Source organism: Falco rusticolus, chromosome 5 (assembly GCF_015220075.1).
Source record: "Falco rusticolus isolate bFalRus1 chromosome 5, bFalRus1.pri, whole genome shotgun sequence".
In the NCBI taxonomy this organism is placed as follows: Eukaryota; Metazoa; Chordata; class Aves; order Falconiformes; family Falconidae; genus Falco; species Falco rusticolus.
The window spans coordinates 31,578,922-31,604,693 of NC_051191.1; the positions used below are offsets into that span (position 1 = coordinate 31,578,922).

Sequence of the window (25,772 nt, forward strand, 5' to 3'; positions counted from 1 at the left end):
TAATAAATCAGACTCCACAGTCCCAAATATGTAGAAGTCCTCCTCCCAAAACACACATACACCTGAAACCATAAAAATGTGAGCTTCCTATAGAAAAACCCAACAAAACTAGAGATCTAGATGAGTTATTCTTCACTGGTCTGTAGAGAATGTGAGGAAAGAAAAACATTTATTGTGGAGGTCTTCCTTTTGTGGGAATATTTGATATCAAACCCCTAAACCTAGTATGTAAAAATCACTAGAGTCTATAAAAAGTTAATCATAAAAGGCACCTAACCTAATGCAGGGGAATTCTATTTGAAACCTCAGTAATCAGTCATGAGATCAGAATTTCCCAGGTGCTTTAAGGAAGAGTACTTGTGACCTGATTATTCTCAATTAGGACAAGGAAAGGAGGGCTGGCATCAGTAGTACATATTTGTTGGCTCAAAGAGGATGATTTCCCCAAACTTTCCCCAAACTGGAAAAAGCTATGAGTTTAGCAGAATGAAAAAAAAAAAAAAAAAAAAAAAAGGTACAAAAATATGAATGGGAGCTGGGAAGTCTGTGAGAAAAATACACTAAACATCAAAAAAATAATGAAGAATTGGGACAGCTTTTGACTGATCACTTGTTATCAGTCCTGAAACCTTAAGGATGGTGATCTGAATAAAAAGTGAAAGTAAAAATCCTGCAAAATAGTCCAAGCTGATAAAAGAAGAGAAATACTGTAAAAATTATATCAATTAGTAGCTACATAATAGATAAAGTAATAATACAAGGGATGAATATCTTGTAAAAATTCATAGCTACCTGGAAAATAAAATTACATTTTCAGTATGTCATGAAGAAAGGAAAAGTATAGTATTTGGCCTTCACTAAGTGGATATGATGAAGCTGTTAATGATGCAGGGGGAGCTCAACATAAGTTTTTGAACATGCATTTGGAAAGAGGTTTGTACTGCTAGATGATTTTGGGTAAAGGCTGTGAAAGGAGGAATGAACTAAGAAAAAGCTGCTGGAAAAGCAGTGTGCAAACAGAGTGAAGCTCACGAGAAATCTGGCAAATGGATGGAGCATGAGATTAAAAGATCACGGCTGTTGGCAGTGGTTTCTGAACTGCAAATGGCCACATTTGAGGAAGACTCTTTCACAGTCCATCCCATTTGGGAAGAAATGTTTGCCAAGAGAGAGACTTACGCAGACGCTGACTGTGATGGTTTCATGGATGTTGCCCCACATTCTCCTGAGCTGTGGGGCAATTTAGGTGATGAAGGAAGAGAGGAGTCTGTCAGCTCTTCTATGTCTGAATGTGAGGAAGGAGGCTTGGTGGACTTCTTCTTTCCAAAGGCCTGTTTGAAAGAGCTTCTTAGCTGGAAAACAAACATAGAGCAACATTATTTTCCTCATCACGGCAATTTGTGTGCAGCTCATGTTTCGAAGAGTTAGTTTGCAGATGCCATCCTAGCCACTGCCTGAGGTCAGTATACAGAAGCAAGGTATTAACATATGCAACACAGTATCTCTAAAAACATGATACAGTGCTTTGTTTTGACTTTATTAATCCAGCGCAACGCAAACATAATGCTATGGAAAAAGTGCAGGATCGAGTGGTACACCTATGGGAGAGGGGGTGCTCATTTAAAACCATTAAGCCCCAGCGGAATCCCATTCCCATGGCATTCCCTTCAAGGGCTGGCTTTAAATAACCACTTTGCATCTATGTACAGGCAGAACCTGCTGTTACTACATGCTGAAATCAAATGACAAGTCCAATTTATTGGGTTTGCCAATTTACTTTCCCTGGTAAAAATTTGAATGGCCAAACTATGTAAATGCTATGGTTTGGATCACAAGCGAGAGGACTGAAGCTGGGTCATGAGGCTTGCTTTGTTGTACTGCTGAGAAGAATGTTAGCTGAAAGGTATATACTGTTTGCTGCAGTTTCCTTTAGAGCAGTAAGATCTCTGAAAGTACAAGCATTGCCTTTTCCCTCTAGAAGCTCTTACCCAGTATTGAAAAGGGACAGAATAGCCAAAGAGCCATTTATTTCAGGAGCCAAGATGACAACAATTTTGTCTGCAGTGAATTTTAACTAGCCCATTTATTGATACCTTTGTCTAATTACAGAAGTTGTTCATCTTAGAAAAATGTTGTGGGTTTTTGGTTTTATTTTCAGAAAGTTATTCTGATTAAAATTGTATAGAACTCAATGGCAAACTTGTTCCTCTATAAAAAATGAGGTATTCAAACATTATTTTCATGATATAATTGGAGAGCGGGGAGTGTGACCACGGATCAGAGAAACATTATTTAAGTTCTTTCCAGCTCATGATATCTAAAAAGAAAGAAATGGATTTTGGCTACACTCCCCCTTTCTGTAGTCTAAACTTTGAGATTAAAATGAATAGAGACAAACTGAGAAGACATACAGGATAATCTGTTTTTAGAAGGTATAAAAGCCTACTGCCAAAATAAATAGCAATCATGCCACGATAGGGTTCTTTATAGATGCATGCCAAATTTTCCATGGTTTATATTCACCTCACTTCCTCTAGAGTTCACCTTGCAGAAACATGAAAGAGTGTGGAATTACAAATCAAGGGAATGAAGGCTGATCAGTATTTTAAAACAAATGTTTACGCAGGTAATATTTTTAAAACAACAAAAACATATTTTCTGATTATTTACTGAAAGTATTTGATTAAACCCTTTAGGACTACGTGGTATTTGTGTGTTCCAGCTGAGAAGCATCTTAATTTCTTTAAATACTCTACTACTTTTACATGAGAGTTCTTAACAGTTTTGAAGTCCCTTCATAGCTGGGTAACATATCTGAGTCAAGCCTTTGAATCAAACTATGACTGAAGAAAAATCAAACAGGGTTTTAATGTGGCCCAGAGATAGTTTTGGTCACAACAGCTATTGTATTTTTTTTTTTTTAATTATCTTGGCTTATACAAATAATTCCCCACTGATATTCAACAATTCTTCGTTTGCTGGTAGTGTCACAGTATTGATACATGAGAATTGCTTCATATCCATCTGGCCCCACAAGAATATTGTAGATTAAATGGACAGTTGTGCTACTCAGGCACTAGGAAATTACTTAATAGCTAAAAATTAGGTTTAAACCTGCTGACTACTTACCCAGTTTTTCTTTTTCTTTTTCTTGGAATCAGCGTCATTACCACTGCCAATGCTTGAATGGCTTGTAGCACTGTTGATGCTGGAAACACTTTCTGAAGAATGTTGCCGCCTTATACGTAAATCTAAAGAAAAGAAATTACCATGAAATCCATCTGTCTCTGTTTCAATATAATAATCATTCTTGTATTTATGTGGCATCTTCCTCCTCAAAGGGAGCCTAAATGAACATAAATGGCACTGATGTTTGCAGTGGCTTGGACTCAAGCTATTGCAGTCTTTGAGAAACCACATGGGGGTCAGTGGGGATACAAATAGGCCAACAGTTAGGAGCTTCTCCAAACCGGGGTCTTTTGGGCATGAAGGCAATGACCCTGCACAGCAATCTGTGTGGTTTCTGTTACAGGTGGATTGATTACTTGACTTGTTACTATCACATATACCACAGTTATTTTTGTCAGTATAGGCGCTACTTGACTTGTAGCAGGCCTAATCAGTGTGCAGATGCTAACTTCTAATATACCATGATGGAAGTAAGCAGGCAGGAGTTCATTAAAAATGAATGAAATGAAATAACAAAGTGGAAAATGTTAGAAATGGTTGGTGAAGCTTCTGAGTTTCAATTTCTTAAAAGTGTCTGATAATTATATCTTAATCACTGGAAAATATTCTTGCAGACCATACCTACTAATAACAAGGGGAATTACCTTTTAGATTATTTTTTACTTCCTAGAAATTAGTTTTGCTATACTCAAGTCATGCAATGAAATGACGTTAAAGAAAACATCTAAATAACATCTGAAAAACTGAATGCTGCCATTATTTTTTTTCTTCAATTAATTCCTTTGCTGTTGCTTATCAACAGGCACTTTTGAAGTATGTATTTATCATGTGATATCTGCCTAACTGCAATGACAAATTAATTCAGAATCTGGAATTTAAAATGCTTGTTTTCGGCACTGATTTAGCACCTTGTGAAAGAGCTGTTGTCAGTCCATCTCTTAACAATGAGTACACCAACTTTCAGAGCAACAACTTACACTGGTTTTCCAAGATATAACCATGTTTCACCATTAGACTTCGCTAGCTTCTTGGGTGTACTTCAATACATAACTGCAGTGACAGGGTTAACTCTCGGCACCCAGCAATCAATTCCTAGCCACCCAGTTCTAAGAAGAAAAGGCTCCAGGAACTCTGGCAAACAGGAAGCTCATGCAATGTTTCCAGCTCTGGAAATACCACAAGTATGCCTATCATGCATTGCAGAATGTGCTTGACCTTGTAAGTTCCCAAAATAACAGAAAAATAGTGACTTAGCTTTTCCGCTCCCTGCCCCGCCCCCCTTCCCCCCCCCCCCGGGGAGAAACTCTGCATTTATGTTAATAGTGACAAAACCATACCTTTGTGGGTATGATCGGGACCGTTCAAGGCTCCTTGAATAGCAGCTTGTGCAGCAGAATTCTGGGCTTTCAGCATTTCAATTGTTTCCCTTAGCTCTATAAGCTCAGATTCCTGTGGGAAGAGCAAAAGGAGCTCAAAGTATATGGCACAAGAACAATGTTTGCCTAAGCTAAAAAAAAAAAAGACAAGATAAAAGTGGTCAAACCAAAGTTCATGGGACTGCTTAACATAAGGGCAACAACTAAGTAGAAGACACATTTTCTCTGCAAAGTTATTAAACTCAGCTAATGTATTCTTTTGCATTTAATCTATTTAATATGATCATGCTATTTTTAAGGAGAATTAAATATACTTAATAAAGACTAATCTTAAAAGGGTCTAAATTGAATATTCATTATGAAGTTAAGAGAATCACAACAATTTTATTGCAAAAGACAATAAAACCACTTGAATTACATCCTTTCGTATGTAAGGCTACTGTTTAATGGATGAATCTCAACAAGAATTTGCATATTTTTCAAAAGATTTAACTTGCTAAATAATAATTCAATTAAAAAACCACCCTGTTTAATTGCAACTATCCTGCAAGTTGAAGTAAAATTAATCCACTTGAGTGCAGGAAGTTCTGTATTAGAATGCACAGCCAACTCTAATTAAAAAGTAGCTTTTATTACTGCTGCATTAAACCTGCTCTTCCAGCCTGTATTTATATAATGAGGATTAAAGGACTTTAACCTCAACAACAGAGAAAAGAAGGAAAAGAATATGTGCCAGATCTTTTGGGAAAGAAGCTTGGAGATGATCTGTTTAGATGTCACTGCTTAACCTCTTCCAGAAAGAAAACTTCCTGAGGGAAATTATATTGTAAAATAGTAAAAAGTTTTGATTTTAAGAAAAATCCATTGTGTTTTTTTGCTTAAGGTGAAAAAAAGCAAGCAATACAAATATTTTCTATCCAGTTCACAATGAGTCTCACTGCATTTAATCTGTTGGTGCTCAACCAGACTGTGAAATGTTATTTTTATAGACAGCTACACTAACTGCAGCAGTGACTAACAGCTCTCTGTTCCACAGTATCTTTCACAGTTTGGCTCAAAGAGGCCTTTCCACTTTACAGGAAACTGTTCAAAACGAATATGGGCAGAAAGCTGCAGAAGTTCAATCCTGAAGGTGCTAAGCAGTCTCTTAATCCTGAGCTTCGTACAAAGGCTCACATTAAATTTACTACCTATCAGGTTTAGATTTTTTTCCCCAATAGTCAAACCAGCACAGTGAAAATCAAAACTGTTTACTCATGATTAGGATACCTAACCTGCATTAACTCTCTGAACGGAGTAATTTTTCTCTGCTTAAAGTTCTTCCCTTCGCCTAATTCTATTATTCTGACACTGTGGCAGACTGGAATGAAGCACTCCAGCAGGTTATGATCAGTCTTTGTTACAGGATCTTTCAGTATGGATTAAACCTAGAGTCACATATGTTTTAATTAAAATCTGGAAATGAAAGATTTTATCTACAAACTGTTCAATGATATTGTCTGCATAAACCTGATGCTGCACAGTTTAATTCTCCTGGAGCTTTATGAAGATTTGATCACAACGTCCATTAAAGAAAGATCAGTCTGTCTTATTGTTACAGCTGTCCCTGTTCCCTTTCAGTGTTTTTTAAACAAAACTCTAATATAATCTGCTGACTGTTTTCTACATTAAAGCATCTGCATTGGTAAATGTACCTTTTGTTCAGCTGTCATTGTTAGACTTTGCAATCGGCCGGTCATATTTCCCAAGCTTTTTTCGAAAGCTGCTACTAGATGAGCCTGTGAAAGAAACAGAACACAACACTCGTCATGACAATGGGAGAATTTTCCCAGATCTATTTTGTTTTTTAAAATATTTTTTCCCTTCCATGTTCATCTTCTCCAGCTCTTTTCTAGTAGTTTTAAACTCAGACTGAGCTAACTTGGATAACTGAAGCAGCCAAGTGAGCCCAGTGTTCCTCTGGCTTCTTTAGCCCCCTAAGAGATTAGCTCAGGTATCTCTGCCTGGAAATGAATTATGGATTTAATGCCCTGCTTTTGGTTTACTGATATAATGGCCAACAGAAATCTGCTCCCAAATGGAACTCCAGGAACAATTATTTTCAATTACTGAACAGGATTCAAGTACTTTATCTTAAAAGGTAAGTTTTAACCTCACAAATAAAATACTTCAGAGGAATCCTGAGACTCAAATAAAAAACATCACAGTTTTATAAAAGGTCATTACTTAGTCTATTCATCTTGTATTGATTATATATGTATATGTTGTGTGTATAAAAGTAATAAAAATATATAAAGTATAAATATAGTATGTATACAGGTGTGCAAACATATATAAAAGATAATCTTGAAAACTTGAAGTCTTACTTCTGAAAAGGAAAAACAATAAAGTTGAAACTGATTAAAAGATCATAAAAATTAAAGCTTCATTTTATTTTCTAACAACATTCACCCTATACACCACGCAAGCAACATTTATTCAAACAATGCATCAACTCTTCATTGGTTTTAACTGACACGGAGCTTTGTAGGCAAAGAAGGGCGAGGAGCATAAAGAAAACAAGCTAAGCCAGTTTGCACAACGAAGGGAAAGTAAGAATTTATTTTTTATGAAATTTCATAAAATTATATCCACTCCTCTCACACCACCAAACAGTAAAAGCAGAAGGAAATATTTATTTTCTCTTTACCATCTCAAAAGTGGTAATAGGCAAAGCTTTCAAACACAGGCACTACAACACACTTGGAAATATATCTCACAAACAACATAAAAATATGCACAAATGGATTAACTGAGCTTCCTCACCAAGAAAATTTATTTTTTATTGTAGCAGTACAGGCACACTAAATGCCTGGCAAATTTTCCAGTTACAGATTTGCATGCTTGTACAAGCATAAGTGAAATTGTTGAAATGTATGTTGTTGTACTGAATCTGAGGTATAATCAGAAAAAGACATAGTCCAAAAAGGATTCTGCTATACACTTTAGGAGAAGGAAAAGAGCTTCTTGGCACCTTGCTATGTATACTATTTCTCAAACATAAAAAAGGTTATCACATATATATAATAGTGGCCCACTTCTGTGTCTCCACTTCAGAGCTGTTACACTGTTGAGCAGCTTTTGTGTTTTCTAAACCATTTTAGATTGCTATAAACGTTTCATTATCTTGTAAACTCCTTATTTTTTACTTATTAAACTTACTACAGGTTTACTCCTTATAGATTATATTATTAGTAAATAATTTATTTAATTACTTATGGGTATAGTGGTCAATATGCCTGCTTTCTGCATCTACAGGGATATCTTAGGGATAATTCTTTTGGTAAAAGAACGTACGCCAGGGAGTAACTTTTGATAAACATGAGACTAGATACATAAGCAATTTCTTAAGGATTAATTAGTAATTGTGGATATCCCTATTTTAACATTTTTAACTTAGGCTATATTCTTGAAGTTACAATTTTAAATAAAGTGTACCTGGAATATGTGTCAAATGCACCTTTGAAACGTGTTCATTGATGTGAAATTATTCTAGCTTGTTCAGAAAATACAGCCTTTGGTTGTTGTCACTACTCTAGTCCTCTGAGAAGACAAATGTAACTAGCTTTAAACTCCCTTTTACACTCTGATAATTAGGTACATATTAATAATTTCCAGACTAATTTATAGCATTTTAATTCCAAAGATGATGACCACTGACCCAGAACACAATCAGAGACAAAGTAGATGCACTACCACAGAATTATAGCCAAATATCTCCTCATTACAAGTGTTTAACAGGAAACTAATGGAGCTCGCTGTTCCCTGCCTCATAAAAAATTCTATGGCTTGGCTGATGGCCCGTGGTTCTGCTTTACCATGAGAATAACAATGGGGCCTGAGGGCTTGAAAAGAGGAATAATTTGCTTAATTATGCATTGCTTTTGTCCGTTTCTCACAATTAGACTGTGATAACCACAGTTATTTTGTACCTAACTATGCATATTTGTGCAAAGTTATTTTCCTGTTCCATAGCTACAACTTCAGCTTATATTGTACATGAATAAACCACGAGGAACTTACAGGAAAAATTAAGAAGTAAAAAAGCATCATTAAAAATGTCATGAAAGGTCACTAAAACCATTAAGCTAATGTCTGATAGTCTGTAGAGAAAGAGCCATGTCACAACTATGGATTCTTACTAAAATTTGGCCTGTGATAGAGTTCATTACCTTCTTGGAGTAGCACACTAAATTTTTTCCATTATAGATGTAATTGGATCAAAATGATGGAACCTTCCTAACTCATTTGAGGTGAAGACTATCAGGTCTTCATTTGCTAATAATAAAGAAATATAATTCAAAGGCCCATCAACTGAAAACTATTAAAGAAAACTCCTTCAATCACATAGTTCATTACTTTAAATGTTTATTACAACAGAATACTCTTCTATTAAATAGAAAGTATCAATTTAACATTCAGAGTAATAAACTGTGCTGTGGTGACTTTCCCCATGGTAGCAAATGTTTATTCAGCAGTCTAGGGAACTCCTACTTGTTGAAATCTTATGCAGATTTGTCCCAAAAGAAATACTATGTAATGAAATAAGAAGTTAGCTTGAAAAAAGCTAGATTACCAGTATATTTATATGTGTGTGTAAGTATGCATAAAACATATGTACATATATCTTCCCATTTAAGATGCATTTAAATAGTGAAATGCAAAATAATTCAGAAAAGAAAAACCATTGAAACAAATAGAAAGAAGTTACTGGGACTTTAATAATGTGCATTAGAAATTATAAATTCTAATTGGAAACTTCTTTTACACTTATAAATTTGGCAATTGGTTTTGATTGGATCAGTAATCCTCAGTTTCTGAGGGTTATTTACTTTATCCAAAAGGATCCATTCTTTGATTGTCATAAAAATATTTAGGAATAGAATTTTTTTTAAAGTTACAGCTAATTCCTCACACCTCGGAAATCTCTGCATTAGATTCAGTAGCTTCATTCATGGCATACATCATTTGTATACTATAACAAATAGCCTGAATACTGCATGTGCTTTAGATAGCACTTATTCTAAAGTAAAATTATATCTTCACAACTGAATGCAGCATTTGTACTTGGACTCAGACATACTGAAATTAGAGTTAAGTAACTGGGCATTACCAGAAGTATGCCTACACCAAAATATATCGATCCTTAACATGATATACACATTAGATACACAGATAATGTACAGCTCTTACTCTGTAGATCCATCAGATGCGGATTAATTTTGACTTCTATTAACATGTGAAATTCCCATTGGAAATAGTCAGAGATATATGCTCAGGGAATGATTTCAGTGCTAAAATGACGGATGTGATTTTAAACATTTCCTTCTTAGTAAATGATCCCAGCCAGAAAAACCCCAAATACATCAGCTCTTAGGTTTACATCCCATCCTGAACATGACACTGGCATATTCAAAGACTGTCTGCCGACACACTTTGAGATTTTACCTGTGGCGTTCAGGTTTATAAAACAAAGGTAAATAAATAAATTTCCTCCCACCTGACACGGCTGAATGAAAGGAGGTGTGAGAGGCCAGAAGGGATCGGGCTGACTGCAAGAAGCAACTGTACATCTGTTGACCTTTTCTGTTCGCCGCCTGCTATTATCTTGTTTGGCTGTAGGATAGTGGTTCAGAGCTGGCCAAACAAGAGCATTAGCCAGCGAACCCCCTCTGCTTTCTACTGGCATCCTGGGTCTACTACAGTTTGCAAGCATGCACCCTTCAGCTTTATACAGTACAAAGCACTGATCAAAGTCCCTCTGAACAGGCTGGGTTCAGGCTGCTCGCTGGAATTTGAGCCCTTGTCAGTCACATAGGAAGTCTTCTGGTTGGACACTTTCTGCACCGAAAACAGGCCCTTTCTTAATTAGTGTTGAGATTTGCCCTTCAGCAACATCAGAATAGGCACCAGGGAAAAGCTAGAATCTCAGGAAAAAAACTGTAAATTAAGCATCCAAACAACAGCTGGGCCCTGCTTGAATTTAATCATATGCAAGCAAAACACTTAGGGGTTAATCAAATGAAATAAACTGGTGAAATCAACCATAGTTCTTGAATCCAGCCAACAAAACCAGAATAATAAATGAAACCAAATAAGAAAAGTCTTCACGGAGGTTTTCAAAATGCCTAGGAAAATGATACAAATTCCAGCTGACAGATTTTGATATAAAATAATATATCAAGCAAAGGCTTGATGAAACAGTTCAAATTTCAGCCTGAAAGTCTTTTAATGACACCTGTTCTACTGTCCCCATCAGTCTTTTGTGGTGAAGCCAAGAAAGGCATGAATAGGGTTGAAATGAGATTAATAAGATGCTCTTTTTTTCACTCACGTACAATACTTTTGCTCGGTTCTACAAAGGGAAATGGTAACAAAAAATTCAAGCCCAAGATGAACTGTGAGGGAACAAGGTTTCTGGCTACTAATAGTTTCCTTCTCCACACCTCAGTGAGGAAAAAAGCGCTGTCTATTTTGAGACACTGAAAGTATGGAAATTTGGAGGAGCTTAGGACTATGGCTTAGATGAATGCTTTTATAGTAAAGGAATCAGAAAGGATGGAGTAACTTTCTGGTCAGCAAAGGCACTGCAGAAGATACTCTGTTCACACAGTTCTCTGCCTGCCAGAGGTGGATGTATCTACAGATAAGACAGGCAGTGATCAAAACTCTTTCTGCATTAGACTTACTGTTTGTTCAGGTTTTAGCCTACTGGCATGTAAACGTGACTCAAAACGAGGGTCACAGTAGTATTATCCATTTAGAGAGTAAAACATTATTTTGATTTCTTCCCTGAGGACAAATTCCAGTTTCTGTGATTAGGACTATTTCTCCTTTAAATGTCAAGGGCTGGTGAAGCATGTCTCTTAGGTTAGGAGATATATGATAAATGAATACATGCAAATAAATCATTGCTAAGATAGTACAGGTTCATGAAAATTAGCCCACCTGGGTTTTTCATAAATTTTTCCAATTAAATCAAGAATTTGTTAGTTACTCTCATAATTTTCATGAGAAGTATATAATCCCTAGCATTTAAATATCAATTCTGTATTTAGACTAAATTTCAGAGATCATATCACAATTAAAAGGCTGTATATACACTCTGGTTTTGAGCTGGATTCCATCCCTAGGTGTTCATAGAATTTATTTACATAAAGCGCTCAAGGGACTGACAGAATTAGTACATCTTTAAGCACCCTGTTTTGATCCTTTGGACTTATGTGGAAGAGGTTTTTTAATACTTCACATCTTCTGTACCAGAAATAGCAGAGAATGATCTCACAACCAGGTTTATTGTGAAAAACTTTTCAATTTTTGTATTTGTCAAGTACATATCTCATGACAGTATCCCAAAAATATTTATTTATCTGGTAATATCTACTTTTCTTTTAAGATTGTATTCATTGTGAAGATGTCTAAATCCCTTCTTTATGCCTGGAGAATTTGAAGCCTCTAAGTTTCATTCTCCTGACAAGTTTAATTTTGAGGGAATTTCCACATGCTGGGGATTTGGAAAAAGGAAAGGTTTCTCTGGTACCATTTAAACATCCCATGTGCTAAAAGGATCAGCTTTAGGGTTGTTTCTAGGTTTAAAGAGTGTCTCCATGGAGATGGATTAGAAGGTGAGTGACGCAGTCAAAAGAACATAATTAAATTAACCTTTATACAACATGCAGCATGCATACATGCATATACGTATATGCATACAAGCACATACAGGTTTACAAATGTGGTACTTCTGGATAGGCAAAACCAGATGCACACATACACATTTTTTAACTGTCCTTTTGAAAACTGTTACCAATTGGATCAGTAGAAAAGCTACAGGCATTCTTACTAGGTGTTCAGAATTCCAGAGGTAGCACATGGGACCACAACCCCAACCAATACAATGTGAGTTATACAGATTAAATCAAATTTATTTCTCACCCATGCAGCAGATTGAGTGAAAACCAAGACAATATGTAACTATCCATTTTTAACTTAACTCAGTTTCCTTGAAATATGGACCAAATCTAATTGTGACTTGGAGCTGACTTTGAAAATTTGCCTAGAATAGGTAATGTTAGTAGAAACCAGTCTGTATGGTTTTACTCCACACAAAGGAATACTGGCCAGAGACATAGCCAATGATTTCTGAATACCACTGGGGAGAGACTGGACATAATTTGCTCAAACAAACCAAACAACGGCCTCTCTGCCTGAGCTGCAGAGCAGAATGCCCTGCCACCCTCACTCTGTTGCACATGTTGTATGGTAGACCACAGCATTGCCGGGGTGACTGGAAAAGGATGGAGACTAGACAGAGTCATCTTTCAACTCTACTGTTCAACACATCAACAAGAAGGAATATGATGGTGTTTCCTGGTCAGAGCTAGCCGAAGGAAAGAAGGGCAAACTGCTTTTCTGCCTGCAGAATAAAGTGAGGAACAGTGCCAAGAGCCTGAGTTACCACCATCAGAGTCAATTCCACACCAGCTTTAGAACAGACACTGAACACAGACAAAAAATTTAGTCTTACTGATGTGGTACCCCTGCTCAGAATCACCAAATGGATTGGGTTATGAGGGACCTTTAAAGATCACCTAGTCCAAGCCTCCTGGCTGCAGGCAGGGACATCTTTCACTAGACCAGGGGCTTGCAGGAATCAAGATGACTCCTCTGGATAACACCAGTTGCTGCTGTGTGGCATTAACAAGGCACTCAGAGTGGATGTGGGGATGTCTGTGATTGTGCACAAGCCCAGCCACAGCCCACCTCCCTGTGCTCCGCACAGCAAGGCAGAGCTGCTGCAGCCCCGTGCTCTTGGTGGAAAGTGCCCTGTGAAAAACAACAGACTTGTCAGTAAACATGACTACCCAAGGCATGCTGGCTTAGCTCTTCTGACCTCTTGGTGTTGGTTTCAGTTTGTTGCTTTAATGATGGGTGAATGAAGAACTGCCCAACCTGGCAAAGATGAAGATCAGTATCTAAAATACATGAGTGAAGGAACCCCATACCCAGGATAAGCATGCTGGCTATAAATTCCCAAATGAATAAGTCAACCCAGAATCTAGCTTTTCAGCTTACAAACATGCAGGACTCCAATATTGCCTGTTTCACCAGCTAAGAACAAAGAACAAACTGGCAAACCCTACCACTACAGAGGCACTAATACCTACAGGTGTTCTGCAGCCACCTGAACAGAGCAGAAAGTGCTAAGGTAGCTCTTTGACATTTCGACATGTGGCAGTCCTAAGAGACTATGCAGCTTTCACACTAGAGATTATTTTCTCACAACATGAAAATAGTACTACTACACCGACTGAAATGATTTATTGACAATTATGGCAGTATTTATAGATCGAAACACTCATTACATCTACTTTACAAAGAAAGGCACTATGTTGGTTGCCAAAGACATCAGGAAACTGCTTTATTGAAATGCAAAATGATGCTCTCTTGTAACTGCATCTCAACTTTCCTTGGGAATGGTAACTGTAGTTATATCCTGCATTGATTTAAAAATCACTATAAAACAGATTGTTTGGTAACTATCCGGTAACTTCATCTGAAACCATAGTAACCAGACAGGACTGTAGCTCACATTCCCTATCTGGCATTATTTTCTGATAACATGTTCAATAGCTCATGTTACCAGTATGTGACAATCAGAAGGAACACCAGGGAGCTCTCTGTGAAATAGCTGTTTCCACTAGTTATATATCAGCAGTTACTGTAGTGTATGAATTCTATAAACAATCATATACTGTGCTTCCTTCCACATCTATCTGCATTTTGTAGAATTTATCTTTTCAAAATGAAACTATAATGAATTCTATCAGAATATGTAATTTACATCCTTTCTTTTATTGTGTCTCCTTACTTTTGGCTTTTTTTTTTTTTTAAAAAAATTAATTCTTAGTCAAAAGTGAAACTGAACTGGGTAGGACTGTTGTCACATCCAAAGTGTGGAAACTCTTTTCCATTTCCACTGTGTCTGATTACAAGATTTCTTTTGCTTGAAGCTGAGGTAATATAGATATTTAATGAAATAAATAATTTGAAAAACACCAAAATAAATAAATAGTAAAAGTCTCCCTGAACATGTGCAGAGTAAGAGCTATTAGCCAATCTGATAATGTATTCTTTGATACAAGAAAAGCAAAAATACTTACATTTGCTGAAAGTTGAGATGTAAGGGTAGCAACTTTCTCTTGTGATGCAACCAGTTCTCTCCGTAGTTTCTGAATTTGCTAGGAAAAAAAAAAAAAAAAAGACTGCTGTCAGTATTTCAGCAATTTCCTTTTGTTGTGAGTTTTTTGGTTTGTTTTCTTAAGAGATTGCTAATAGTTTTACGATGTCTTAGTTTCACATTTTGATCTCAGAACTATTCAGAAATACAGATTATTAAAGCTGGCACTTAGGGCTGCTCCAACTGTTTTGTTTGCACTTAACCATCATATGAGCTAGGATCCTCGCTAAGGGAGCACATATGGGCAATGCTTAATTACCTCATATGTACAATCCTTTGTTTGCACATGTAAGTGTCATGTTTTTTTACCAAATCCCAAAAGTTCCAAACATATCCTTAGTGCAGTCAAGGGTAGGAGCCCTGGATGAGCCCTGAGATTATGAAACATGAATGAATTTGGGTGAGGTTCACAGTGTCTGACTGTAGACATGATACAACTGACATATGTTAAGTACCTACATTAAACTCTGATAAAGTGTCAAAAAGTGCTCCCCCACTGCCTGGCATGGAGAAGGTTTTGATGACTACCTCAGACACAGATTTTTCCTTTATGGATGTCTAAATTAGATGAGGTACAGTAATTTATTTTTTTTCTCTAACACAATACTTCCTACAGTCCCTGTGATTCAAACATGCAGCCTCTTTAAAACTTACATACTATTAAAAAACTCGCTTGCCAACTTAAAAAAATAAAGGTAGCTTTAAATGAGCTTGTTGACATGAAAATAAACTTAAATGTATCCTTTAATGAAAAACAGGGTCCTTAAAAAAAACCCACATTACTGCTAGGATAGATAACTAGCATGAAGCTTGCGCATCATTTTAAGCTCATTTAATGCTATTTGAGATCTTACAGGGACTCCAGGCACCGCAACAAACTTAAACACAGCATAGAGTTTCACTTTGAAACCTCTTTCATATTCACGCATAAAAGAAATTATTCCAGACGAGGGAAGTAAAATGTCTAAAACTAGCCTAGGAAAGGAAGCATGTAACATTCACTAGTAAAGGCTATTGCAGTACTTTAATTTTATGACTCCCATAAAAACCAACAGGGAATACTGCACAAGCTTTAACAATGAACAAGTGCTTGTACATCTACGATACAAAAATAGCTAGGTCATTTACACTAGCTCAGAGCAAAGGAGACCGATTATTGAGCTGTTCTCCATCCCGGACTGCCATTTTTCTTTTCCCAAGTTTTCTCTTTGGTTTTAAGTAGCAACTATTTGACCTTCCTGCTTAAGCTATGCTTTCATCGTATTCCTGCAACTATACAAAGTTATTTTTCATGAACTGCTATTCAACACCTCCTGCAAGAGCAGCACAAAGGAGACCTAGATACTGAGAAAACATCATGTAGAAATACACAGGAAAGAAATGTTGTTTCACCTCAATGAAATGAGGAATTGTCATTTACACTACTGAGCTGTGGCATGCTTTTTAACTCTTGCTTTAACCTTCAGAGAAAGGAGCTTAGAAAATTCAGGTAGAAATTATACTGAAATATACTATGGCAAGTAAGAATATGCTTATTTGTTCAGCTTCCTCAAAACATATTTTAATTGACTTTTTTCTGATTAGAGTAGCAAAAAATAGGAGCAGCATAAATGCAGGAGTTGGAAGGCACGTAGCTCTGTGAAGTGGAAGTGCACCCATTGGTGCTGCATTGTATTCCTGCTACTCCTTGGTGCCCTTTTAATACAACCAGGGCTTCATTTTGAGAAAGGCTGTAATTGTATCCAGCTGCTGACCCAGGCTTGTCACCCATTCTTATACACTGTGAAGAGAAAGAAGCTGTTTTCCACGTCAGATTTGATTTATATCTGAAATCAATCTGCATTGCTCTGAAATCCATCAAAGTGGTCAGTTTCAGAAATTTAATATAATGCAAAATGTAAGGCAGAGAAGTTCAAAGCGAGCATTTGAAGGTTTTTTCTCCTCAAAAGGCAGCACATTACCTTGAATTGCACAGTCCCTTAGATCCAGTACAGAGCGGTATTAAATCTGAAATCAGACGTACCTCAACTCCACTCAGAAACCCGATTCTAATCAATTCTTTTCACCTTTTCAGAACATCAGCCAGAAGGAATTCTTCAGCACAATGCTAAGAACACACCTTCTAGTGCACTAGAAGCTGCATCAGCTTTTTGCCAATACTTCTTAAAAAATTGTGCAAAGACACAGGGTGTTATGTTCCCCAGCGACTCAGTAGTTTAGCCATAGCATTTAAATAATAAACTTCAAAATAATATAATGCAATACATAAATATAAAAATGAAGAAAAGTTCTTACCTCTGAATGTGCCTTTTCTTCTGCCTGAAAGAAAACAAAGAAGAAATGGCTTAGAAGCAGTGTGTAACGTAATTGCGGTAATAGAAAATAAAAGCCAGCTACACTGAAGTGAAATGAATAGCTTCACGGATCCATTACATTTAAGGAAGGTATGCAGTAAAAACAATAAATGGAATTCTTTTCAACTTACTTGGCAAGCTGAAACCCCAAAGAGTTTGCCAGCATACTGACAACATGAAACAGTGGATAAAGGGAGAACAGGAACAGAACTGCAGAAACTGCAGCTACATTTCTAAGATACAAAGAAAATTTGCTATGCTGTCACTGCATGGACCTCACTGTTACCAGCAAACTTTTACACCATAATGGTTATTATGGCTCCTGGAAATATATTTGTTTTACGATATACCAAGCAATATTCCTAATAGACTAATCCCTATTAAGAAAAGTTGACAGCATACCCGTAAAACATATGTGGGAGGAAGGTGAGGAGAGAGGGCTACAGGCACTTTAAAGTAATTTCTTCTATGCTAAGTACTGACCAAAATATTAAGGGCTCTGAAGGCATGTTAAAGTTTCAGCCTAAATTTGCTAATAATATTTAAAAATTTTAGATGTTTTCCATGTTTTTATGTATTATGTCACATAATGATGCTATTTACACAGCAGTCTTCAAAAAGCCAAGAAACTAAATCATTGCAAGGCAAACCTTTAACAGTCACTATATTTGTAAGCATGTGAATAGTCTAATTTAGGAGCAATTTCATGGATAGAGAAATCTTGCTTCAGTGGGATCCAAACAGAAAGGAATGGTGTGCCATAAGAGAGGAACCCTTCCATAACATAAAATCAATTGATGTACTGGAAATCAATCCACCCCATGATCTCAGGTGGCCCAAGCTCAGAGAAGCAGTCTCAAGTTGGATGGAAGAGAAATAAGCAGTAAATGGACGATGTGGGTGGAAGAATCAGCTATAAAAAACACTAGAAAGGCTAAGAAAACCTAATGTAACAGTTCCTCGGAAGAATCCCTGACATCAGGTGGTATCTGTGTTATTGCAAAGTAATATAGCTGCTTTTTTAAGCCTGTATTAGGCACAAATTCTGTGCTGTTAGAATTTTAATAATTTATTATAGAAATATTTTCTTTACCTGGTGTAGGGGGAGAAGACTTTTCGAAATTGCTCTTTCCATACATACTTATCTGTTAACAGTCTCTGAAAAGACTGGAATGCTACGGTGTTTCCCTGTGCAACACTTAGAACTGCTCTTGGCTGAAACTACTGTAATACCTAATACATCACTACATGGGAATCATTTAATATAACAATTGTTTTATTTGCCAGCACTGATGTGACACACATACTGATACTAACTTTCTGATCTATGTTCACTAAAAGGGTATCTGCCTACAGGAAAAAATGAAATTCTGTTCTCACTGTTACCTCAAACGGGTAGTGCCTGAAAAGTCACAAAGGGATCAAGAAAGACTATGTCCCCTTATGAATTCTACTGTGCCAAGAAAAGCAAAAAACCCTAAAAATTTAGGGTTGGTGAACTTTTCTTGAAATTACCATGTGAGGATGGGTCTTCATCCTTAGCTGACTGGCCCCTGCTGATGAAGGCAGCGCTACCTGTTGTTACACATGTTACAAGGGAGCGTTGCCTTTCTCCCAGGGTTCAGAGAGGTGGCTCCAGCAAGTCAGCTTTTGTGGACAGTGGCAGAAGTAAATGAAAGAACAGGCCTCCAGGTATACTATCAACTTAAAAAATAAAATCTGACAAGCAAAATACATCTGAGCAGTTTTTACTGAAGAGTTTACACTGACACCATTGTAACCTGCCACTCAGCCATTGGTTCAAAAGGCTCTAAAAGAAAATACTTCTTTTTCTCCCTCTACTTCCCCATCATATCCATGCATCCCATCCTCATAAGGATTATTTTTTTCTTTTTTTGAAGACTTAAAATATTAACATGCAAATGACATGCCCTTACACATCTCCTTTGAGCTTGGCTTAGCATAGTTAATGAAGTCTAGGAATTCTAAGTGTAGCTAATGCTGAAAGTCAGCGCAAGAAATATAGCAATTAACTAAGCATGTGCACATTGCAGTGTCTCACCTACTGAGCAGGAGGAGATTAAAATTAGAGACAACCTATCATAATTTACACTATCACACATCTTTTTCAACTTCTCAGAGAGCTGGATATATTCACAGCCAAAACTGATTCAGTGTTTCAAGCCTGAAGTCTGCTAAGTCTGTTTACATGGCATACTTTTCTGTGAAACCAAATGGTTGTCTCTGCACATGCTTATCTCTACAAGCTAGACTGTCAGTCCATTCAAGTAAGTAAAACCCAAATGCAAATCAAGAAGAAAGGCAATACATACAGAAAAGACTAGTGAATGTGGAACTTCTGTCTCCTTGGACTTATTCATGGAAATGGCAGCAAAACATGAAATGTCTCTTCTGAATCTCATATTCTAATTCTCAAAGAAACAATCTTCAGAGAATAACCTGAAGATTTTCAGCTATCCTTCGTATTAATACATAAAGATCTTGATCTTTATTTAGCACTTTGAATCCCTCAGTGATTAGGCTGCAGAAAACCACTATAACCAAGGCTTAAGGCAATGCTTGAGAAAACGGATAAATATATTTGATTGAGATATTTATGGAAAGGCAGCTGATTTAGAATTTCTTCTTAGTAATTTTGGCCTGCTTAAATAAGGTAAAAAAGCTCCTGTTAAGTGACTTACATGTGCCATAACCCTGTGAAATTATCACTTTCTGGAGGAAATGGGGCACTGCACGGTACCACTGAACAATGAAACATTCTCTGCTTTCAGCTTATGTGATACTGATTGCCACCTTTTCATGTTTCTATACTCCAATTGTGCATCATCTTCTGATTAATTGCTGAAAAGTTTAAACTTTTTTCTACAGAATGAGAGGGATCAAGTAAAAGAAATTCTGACATAAAATCATTCCTAAAGATCAGTCCTAGTAATTTTGTCATACTAATTCCTTTCTTGCTCTTTACAGATTTTTCTGTAACTTCCATTATCTTATCTACATGATCCATAACCTAAGGAGCTAGGCTTAGCTGCAACATGAATTCAGAGTCAGACATTTCAGAAGATATTCCACTTACAGTATAAACTTTACAGGTAAACAGTTTAAAGTTTGTTTTGCAGGAAAAATACTGTTCTTTAATATCATGGGGTTTAGGTAATATTTCCAAGATACTCTGTAATCTGGAATGACAGCAGGTTATAGAAATAGGAAGTATTAGTAAACTCTTGCTACATTACACAACATCAGAGCAGAGATATTTCAGACTTACTGATTGATTGGGTGCTGAAAACATTCTGTGTTACTCTATAATTGGATTTTTACCATCTATCAGTTTCATAACATTCTTCTAAAATTTGACATCAAAGTTGATTTATAATTTTGGACACACACACATACACCCCATGCAAAATGATCATAATGTCTCAGGGAAATGGTAGTAAAGATTTTTTGACTACCAAAACATACATGAGAAGCTTTTTTTTGAATATTAGTCATACCTCATGTGTAGTCAGTCTGCATGTATATTCTACCCACCAAGAATAATTCAAGACTGGAATTCCTTGCAACTTGCTGTTTAAGGCCTGGACAAACCTAATGCATGTTTACCTGGTGTTTCAGACATGCCCTTGTACAACCCGCTTTTATGAATAAACAGAACTAGGAGAGGCACCACTGTGGTCGATGTCGTGCATGGATGCAATCTATTTTCAAAGCTAACATGAGTTTAGCTTTGAGCTAGGGCTGCCAAATGGTACAAATCCATCAGACTGCATGGGCCTGGCACTCCCAGGCAAGAACTGGTGTGGGATCTGTGTAGAGGAGTCCATGTCATCACTGGAATATCAGCTGACACTATTTAACACCCAAAAATATGGACAGGGTACAGACTATTCATGAATGCATGGTATAAAAGTAGGTAAGTGGGTGTCTCTTCGGTGAAAAAGGGCTACTACAGCATGTAATTGTAGCTAGTGAATAGATTGCAAAGCAACTGTTTTGTATCAGTAAGGGAATGTCCAAACATGTTTGACTCCTCCCATGTGGATGATTTCTTGTTAGTAGAACAACTGAAGCAACAAATTATGCAGAAGATCTCAGATATCAAAACAACAGAGGAAAAAATATCGAAACCAGAACCTATGCTTGAGATAGAATATTATTATTTCTCAAACTAATTAATCTGATCAAGATTAATATTTTTTTAAAGACACTCTTCTCTTTGGAAATAACATCTAAATGCTGTCATTTGCAACAAAGATCAGTAGTCATTTCAAGTGAAAATTGTATCTCCCTTCCGCTGAAGTAATTTTTTTTTTCAAGAAGTATAACTCAAACAGTACCTAAACCACTTTGTAAATTGTGCAATTAGAACACTAGTTGAAAATAAGCAAAATCACTCAAAATTTTCAACTACAATAGCATAAGGAACCCCCTTAAAGACAGACTCCTAGACCATTACCTTCTTTTTAGCTATTAAAATATAAACTAGGTGATTTAATGAACTTCTAAGCAAGTCACATAAAAATATGAAAATATTTTATTCTAAAATAGCATGACAGTAATACTAAAGTTGAAAATAAATATTCCTGCCTTATTGCAGTACAATTTTAATCCTTCTAAACCTCAAAGTATTGAAATTTTCATGAACAATGAGCAAGGACAGAGGCAGGCAGAACTTTTTTCTAAAATGTCAATACTCACCGTAGAGTAGAGAGAGGATGTGCTGGAGACAAGTGATAATGAGGACCCATGTACTTTAAAAAAAAGGAAAATAACATGAAGTATTGATGAAAGCATAAAACTTCCCCCATGTTGTTCAATAACTAAACATCCTTTTAGAATGAGAACCAATCTTCCACAAAGGGCAATTATGAGCTATCAGTGTAGAAAGGTTATTGATGTTTTTTTCCTGCACTTAAAAAGTTTGTTCTATACTGAACTGTGTATGAGGTAGGAGAGCAAGCCAGCGAGATTCAGTATTAGTACCAGCAAACCAAGCATCACTTCTGTTGTTTTGACAACAAATCACTTGATAAATACACTCTTTAGAGAAACCAGAAATTGAGTTGTTTATACACCTGTCCAAAGCTGAGCAAACTGATTTTAACAAGAGACTATGCTCTGCAAAACAGTTCCCATTCCCTTGGGAGAGCTCTCAGGCTTTGCTCAGCTGATTTCTCCCTTCAACATAATGCAAACCCGTGTATTTGTAGTCCATGTGAAGGTGTTACTGTAGGACATAGGATCATATTTCCACTAATCATCAGTAGAGTCAGCCTTGGGAGCACTGAGTGAAAGTTGCAGGACTTCAACTCAAAAGACATGGCTCCTGGCCTCTCTGGAAATGACAAGTGAAGGCTATGATTGATTAGTCAAACAGAATTTAAATCTAGTTTTATAACTGGGGAAATATTTACAAAGATGTGGTACACTGACCATTGAAACCCTGTTGCTTTCAATCCATCTTTGGTTTTCAGTCTCTGCTTTAAATCTCTCAGCAAAACTCCCATTCTGCTCTTGTACACAGCAGCTCTCCATTACCTCACTTCTTTCACTATAATCTTCCTCAGAGCTCCTATCTTAAAATACATTTGGCCTTCCAACACCATCATTTCGTGTTAATCTCTAATGACTTTAAACTGCTGAAACCTGTTTATTATTGCTGCACTGACTTTAATCTACTCAGGTTGATCATGGTTATCCACATCAGCTGGATATGAAACATGACCAATGAACAAGCTTTCATCAAAGCCACCGGTGACCCGTTGTTGAAATTCAAGATTTAACACCTCTTTTTCTATGCATAAATTATTTGCCTTGTTTTCTCTATTATTCTTCCTTTGACAATTCTGTTCCTCAGGAAAGGGTCTGTAGTCACCTCTGTCCTTGAATTATGTGATATGCTTCTGTGCAGTCAGCCATCCTCTTTGTGCTGACAACTCACAGCTTGATCTGTCCTGCACCCTACTGCTAGTATTACATACCCAGATGTCTGCCTGACATATCATCTAAAATACAGAAGAAGGAATTGAAAAGTAAAAGTATTAGTTGCCCATTATTTCATCTATGACTTTTTTTTCTCCTTTTATCTCACAACTATGACCTCTGGGGCTAAGGGAAGACTTTTTTTTTTTTCCTTGTTATAAGGACCATTTACATTTTCATCACTTGGCAGTAAGCAAGATTGATGAAATGATGTTATAGAATGAATCACCATAAAATTTTAGTGTGGTTTTTTTTTCCTTTTGGGTTTTTTTTGTTGGTTGATCTTGTTTGTTTGTGTTTACTTTATTTTATTTCAATTTTTTAATAAAAGGATGTGAGATCATCATGCTTACTGGAATTCTGCAAATAATCAGATTTGCCAGAAATGTTAGGCAGAAGAAAATGTTACAGTGCATTTAATTAGGAGTTGTCAGATGATTAAAAAAGAACAAAATCAAAAACCAATCAAAAAAATACTCCCAAATTCCAGGTGTTGTACATAGTATTAAAGAAACCAGACCAACAGTAATAATCTGCATAAAGAAAGTATTGAGGTCAGATTAAATTATAGAGTTTACATACAGAAATTCACATAGTGTTTGCTGTAGGAGGCCATAGGAAAGTGGGGAAATGAAATGGCTACAAAATAAAGGGGATGCTAAGTAACACTGGCATTTGGGAAAAAAAAAAAAGAAAATACAGAAGGAGGACCAAGAAATTGTGGAATCACAGTAGTCAAGGTATGCTCAGACACTTCAAATTTAGAGGCAGAAAGAAAAATTTTCCAAGAATGGCTTCCTTTCCTCCAAAATTTCTGATAAAGGATTTATACATGTATGACATACACACCATTGCATGTTACTGTGTGAAAGAAATATCTTCCACATTTTAGGGTAGAGAAGTCCTGTGAGTCCACCTCAACAGATGCAAAGCAAAGATTTACAAAGTTATTTATGTTTTTCTGTTGAAGAAGAAATATTTTAAAATTTTACTACACTTTGGAGGCCTAGTTTGGGGGCCTATTTTGGGCCCTATTCACTGATCCAAATAGTAACTCAGTCTTACCTTCTTCCATGCTGTCCCTGAATGAACCTGAATGACTAATTGCTCGTGGTCTCTCTTCTAAGGATGTAGCACTGCCACACAGTTGGGAATCATCATACAGATCAAAAGAAGTGTCTTGTGCAGGGATGCTGTTTGAACGCATCATACTGGGTCCAGGAAGGTTAAACTGAGATAGGTTGGTTGGACTCACTGGAATACAAAGCTTTATTAATGAAGCATATTTCCATTAAATGAGTTTTGGTTCTGCACAGAACTGTAATGTAGGACTAGCATGGTTAGGTGGACTTTACGCTGTTGAGAAAATGAAAGGCTTTTATTCCTACATACAAAGCCACCACAGAAAGGTGAAGCACATGATGTCCAAGGAGCTGGAGCTGGATGAGACTAATCCTGTGAAACACGAGGTAACATTGACACTGGTGTCTGAATACACACTTGTTCACTTTGACAGCCCAAGACAGAAAATCAATAGGAGAGATTCAGAAGTTAGAAGTTAAAAAGGAATAAGAAATCATGAGGTTTTTTTTATAAGCCGCTCTTCTAATAAAGCAGTATCCATATTTTATTGTTATATACCTATATTACCAACAGCTGTTAGGACCAAAGTTTATGGGCATATGCAAGACATTTACCCTTTGATTTTCTACAGCACCTACCACTATATTAGGTTAAAACTTCTGCACAGGGCAGTTGCATCTCATTATAATAAATAGCCGTAGTCCAATCACTCATGGTTAAAATGCAGAACAGCATTGATGAACCTACTTTAAGCTTTTTGCAGTGTTTGTCAGTAGGAAGGAAAGCCTGGTTATGATTCAACTGACCCACAAGAACTCAACACCTAGTAGAAAAAGCTAATTGTCTATCCAAATTCATCCTCAGTGTTTGTACATTTATTTTAGCTCATGCAAGATGTGCCTTAAGTCATAAACTACCAGAGCAGCTGTGTTGTGAGAGCAAATTATTCCATAGGGCTATGATAATGGAAAGAAGCAAAGGACAACGACAAAATAAATTTTAAAACCTCCCTGATCTTATTGCTCTCCATTGTGAGTACAACTATGAAGAAAAAGAAAAAGAAGGTAACTGTAAGCAGAAAATGATACAGTGAAAGAAACACTGCTTTAAAAGTGCTGTGTCTAAAACTACTACAAGTACATGGAAGAAATCCAAAGCAGTGGCTTGCTTAGCCAGGATCAAATTTCATTTTTAAAAGTGGCTTTGTTCAACTTCTTTTCCCTTATGTAATAAAGACCTACATTTGTATGTCTGATCAAATTTCTTTTCAGTGATTGTAACCTACAAGATGCCTTAAGCTGTGGCAGAGTGATGGAAGTGTGAATGCTTCAAAGGTTACTGCTAATTCCACAGTAAGGGCCTAAAACACAGAAGCTCATTGTGAACTTAGTATGTGTCCAGCACAGTGCAAATAAATGGTTTTCTATTAAGCATTAAAGAGAAAATAAAACTATTAACAAAACTAAATTTGCATTGGATTAACTTGAA

General features: G+C 36.5%; 1 protein-coding gene across 3 annotated transcripts in view; it reads right to left on the reverse strand.

Annotated features, from left to right (window-relative positions):
* NAV3 (neuron navigator 3) overlaps window positions 1-25,772 on the reverse strand; it is a 273,367-nt gene that overhangs the window by 23,284 nt on the left and 224,311 nt on the right. For all 3 annotated transcript variants that reach the window (XM_037389560.1, XM_037389562.1, XM_037389561.1), the window contains 8 exons: window positions 24,267-24,455; window positions 21,918-21,970; window positions 17,137-17,160; window positions 14,765-14,842; window positions 6,260-6,343; window positions 4,527-4,638; window positions 3,130-3,251; window positions 1,180-1,352 (listed from right to left, as the gene is read on the reverse strand). In XM_037389560.1, coding sequence (XP_037245457.1) covers window positions 1,180-1,352; window positions 3,130-3,251; window positions 4,527-4,638; window positions 6,260-6,343; window positions 14,765-14,842; window positions 17,137-17,160; window positions 21,918-21,970; window positions 24,267-24,455 — 835 coding nt within the window. The remainder of the gene's footprint in view (window positions 1-1,179; window positions 1,353-3,129; window positions 3,252-4,526; window positions 4,639-6,259; window positions 6,344-14,764; window positions 14,843-17,136; window positions 17,161-21,917; window positions 21,971-24,266; window positions 24,456-25,772) is intronic.